The sequence below is a fragment of the Acanthisitta chloris genome, unplaced genomic scaffold, assembly GCF_000695815.1.
Source record: "Acanthisitta chloris isolate BGI_N310 unplaced genomic scaffold, ASM69581v1 scaffold41992, whole genome shotgun sequence".
Lineage (NCBI taxonomy): Eukaryota > Metazoa > Chordata > Aves > Passeriformes > Acanthisittidae > Acanthisitta > Acanthisitta chloris.
Genome location: NW_008660638.1, coordinates 6,933 through 9,598, shown reverse-complemented (window position 1 = coordinate 9,598; position 2,666 = coordinate 6,933). Strand labels below are relative to the sequence as shown.

Below are 2,666 nucleotides of genomic sequence, written 5' to 3'. Positions count from 1 at the left end.
CACCTGTGCAGGGCTGGAGTTGTCCTAATGATGCTATGGGACCCTTCTGATTCAGGATATTCATGATTCTATGAACTGACATAGGATGTGAAGCTTCTAGCTGCATCCTGCCTCAGTTGATGACCTAGAACAAGCTTTTCACTCCTAGAGTCAAATGGAACAAGCTCAGTTTCTTGAGGGGTGGAAGTAGTGCCTTAAAGTAGGATGATATTCCATTTTAAATGTAATTGAACAGCTTTTCATTCAATTTTAAAGCAAAATTAAATGAAGCTTTGGCTTCATTTTTCTTTGGAAGTGATAATGAAAGCATTAACAACTGACAGGCAAACTGTCAGCTCAGACTTGAAGGTGGACATGTCTGGGAGGTGTGGAGGAGTTGGTAGGAGTTCACCTTCAAAAGCAACTCTGACAAAGGTATCACAGTTATGACTCACTCCATCTTGACTGATGTTGTTTCCAGGTCTTTTCCAAGAAGACCAAGTAGAGGGAGGGGTAATCTTTAGAGCCTGTGTATGATAGCCTAAATGGGTTTTGTATATTTGCAGATAAGTGATAGTGACCTCCTTTACTGGAGGGAACTGGTCTCCAAATGCCTGGCAGATTACTCCTCCCCCGAGTGCTGCAAGCCTGATCACACCAAGCTGGTTTGGATCGTTTCGAGACGTACAGCCCAGAACCTGCAGAACAGCTACTACAGTGTTCCTGAGCTGCCAACCATCCCAGAGGGGGGATGCTTCAACGGCAGCGAGAGGTGGGTTAATGGGTTGGGAATCCTCTTCCTGGAGTGCTTGTGGCAACTCTCTCACTAGGCTTAACCACTGCCACTGGGGAAGAGAAGTGCTAGTTTTGAGAGTACAAACAACACATCATCAGTGGGATAAAACTAGCCTGTCTCATGATGGTCTGATATTGACTTGGAATATTAAGGAGAAGGAAAAAGAGGGGGGACTGACATTGCTGATGTTCTGAAAGTGCTTTTCAGGGTGGGGGGAAGGCATTGTGTTAGGGCAGGGAGGCTTCAAAGCATTTCAGGCTGCTGAAGGAGTTCATGTTTGGTACCGTGAACACTGGATTCTGGAATGGTTGGATGCTGTTGACATTGGGAAAGTTGTACATTGTTAGGATTTTACCTTTAGTGCTGAGCAGTGTTTGGATGTGGAATGTTAATACCAGGAAGAGAAAAGCCCAAGATTGAGGAGCACTTTGCCACTTTGAAGGGGTTGTGCTTTGTTAAAATTGCCTTTCCCACTGTTCCTTCTAGTGAAGACTCCTGTGAAGACATGAGCAGCGGAGAAGAAAGCCTTAGCAGCTCTCCTCCAAGTGATCTGGAAGGCACCTTCTTCTTTGACCTCAAACCCAAACCCAAGTGGCAAACTCTCACCTGTTGCCCCCAGCACTGAGTCTGCATTGTGTTAGGTTGAGGCTTCTGATAGACCATAGAGTCTTTTGGCAATAATAAATGAGGTGGTGATCTGTAAACTGTATTGAGGCAAGAATTGCTGTGGTATATCAATGCTTTCAATGCCTGCCTTGGTTGGTTTGTTGTCATTTTAAGGAATTTTAAACAAAAACTACTTTTCAGGTCCCCAGAGCAGCAAAAAAAGTTCGTTTAGTTCTGTTGTCAATAACATGAATGTAGTCCTGTGCCTGGTGGGGCAAAACCCTCAGCAGCTCAACACCTGAGTTGATTTGGGGTCTTGACTGAGAAGCATGGAGCAAGAGTGAGAGGCTTTCATGGAGGTTAAACGTGAAGTGCTCAGTTAATGGAAAATGTGCTCCATGGGGACAGTCAAGCATGGGAGCTGGGATGGAATAGTCCCCATCCCGGGATGTTCTCAGGATTCAACATGACAAAACACCCCAAGCTTGGCTTGAATGGAGCGTTGACCCTGCTTTGAGCAGAGGTTGGAGTGTATGGTCCCTCCTGAGGGCACCTCCACTCCTTAGTGTTTTGGTGTTTGAGCCAGCTGGCTGAGTAGGATCCGTGGAATGGTGCCTATCCATAGTGCCAGGCTGGAATGGTTTACCCTCATGGGGGCCAAACACTGAAACTACTTTTCCTCTCCAGCAGGGTCTTGAGCTGTGCACTCCAGGTAGCAATTTTGAAGCTTGGTTTTTGTAGACTTCAGGGATCCCCATTTCACAGCAGGAGGATGTGTGGTAAGAGGAGGGTTCTAGTCAATAGAGTTCTCACTATGAGATAGCACAAAGTGTGTGGCCACAAGTAATTCCATATTTCCTTTAACACAGGTGTTTTGACACTGAAATCCACATTGTGTTACTTCAGTGTGTTTCAGATCTCAACATGTCAACCCATGCTATTAGCTTAGACTTCTTAACATGGTAAACCTTGCTAAGTCTTACATTCCTTTGAGTATTTAACCCTTGTAGTTGTTTTTCAGTATATTCATGTTATAGATTGAGTCATACCCAGACTTGTTTGCATGCTGGTGTAAAGCAGTTAGTGCAAGGAGAAGTTGGTATTTTGCAGTTGATATCAGGTAAATGTGATGGTGAAGTAGTTCATGTAATGGTTTTTCTTCTGGGCTGTGTTACCGAAGCACAAGTGGAAGTGTGGAGATGATTCTCCACGGGGAGCACAGGCTGAGTTAGCTGGGGGGGATGGTGTGACGTGTGGTGGTGCCAAAGTAGAAATGAAGGAGCAA

At 45.2% G+C, this 2,666-nt stretch overlaps 1 protein-coding gene across 1 annotated transcript in view; it reads left to right on the top strand.

Annotated features, from left to right (window-relative positions):
• CCNG2 (cyclin G2) overlaps positions 1–1,603 on the top strand; it is a gene marked incomplete at its 5' end in the record, with an annotated part of 4,972 nt that extends 3,369 nt beyond the window's left edge. The window contains 2 exons of the mRNA XM_009069878.1: positions 546–751; positions 1,262–1,603. Coding sequence (XP_009068126.1) covers positions 546–751; positions 1,262–1,400 — 345 coding nt within the window. The remainder of the gene's footprint in view (positions 1–545; positions 752–1,261) is intronic.
• Positions 1,604–2,666: the final 1,063 nt, after the last annotated feature.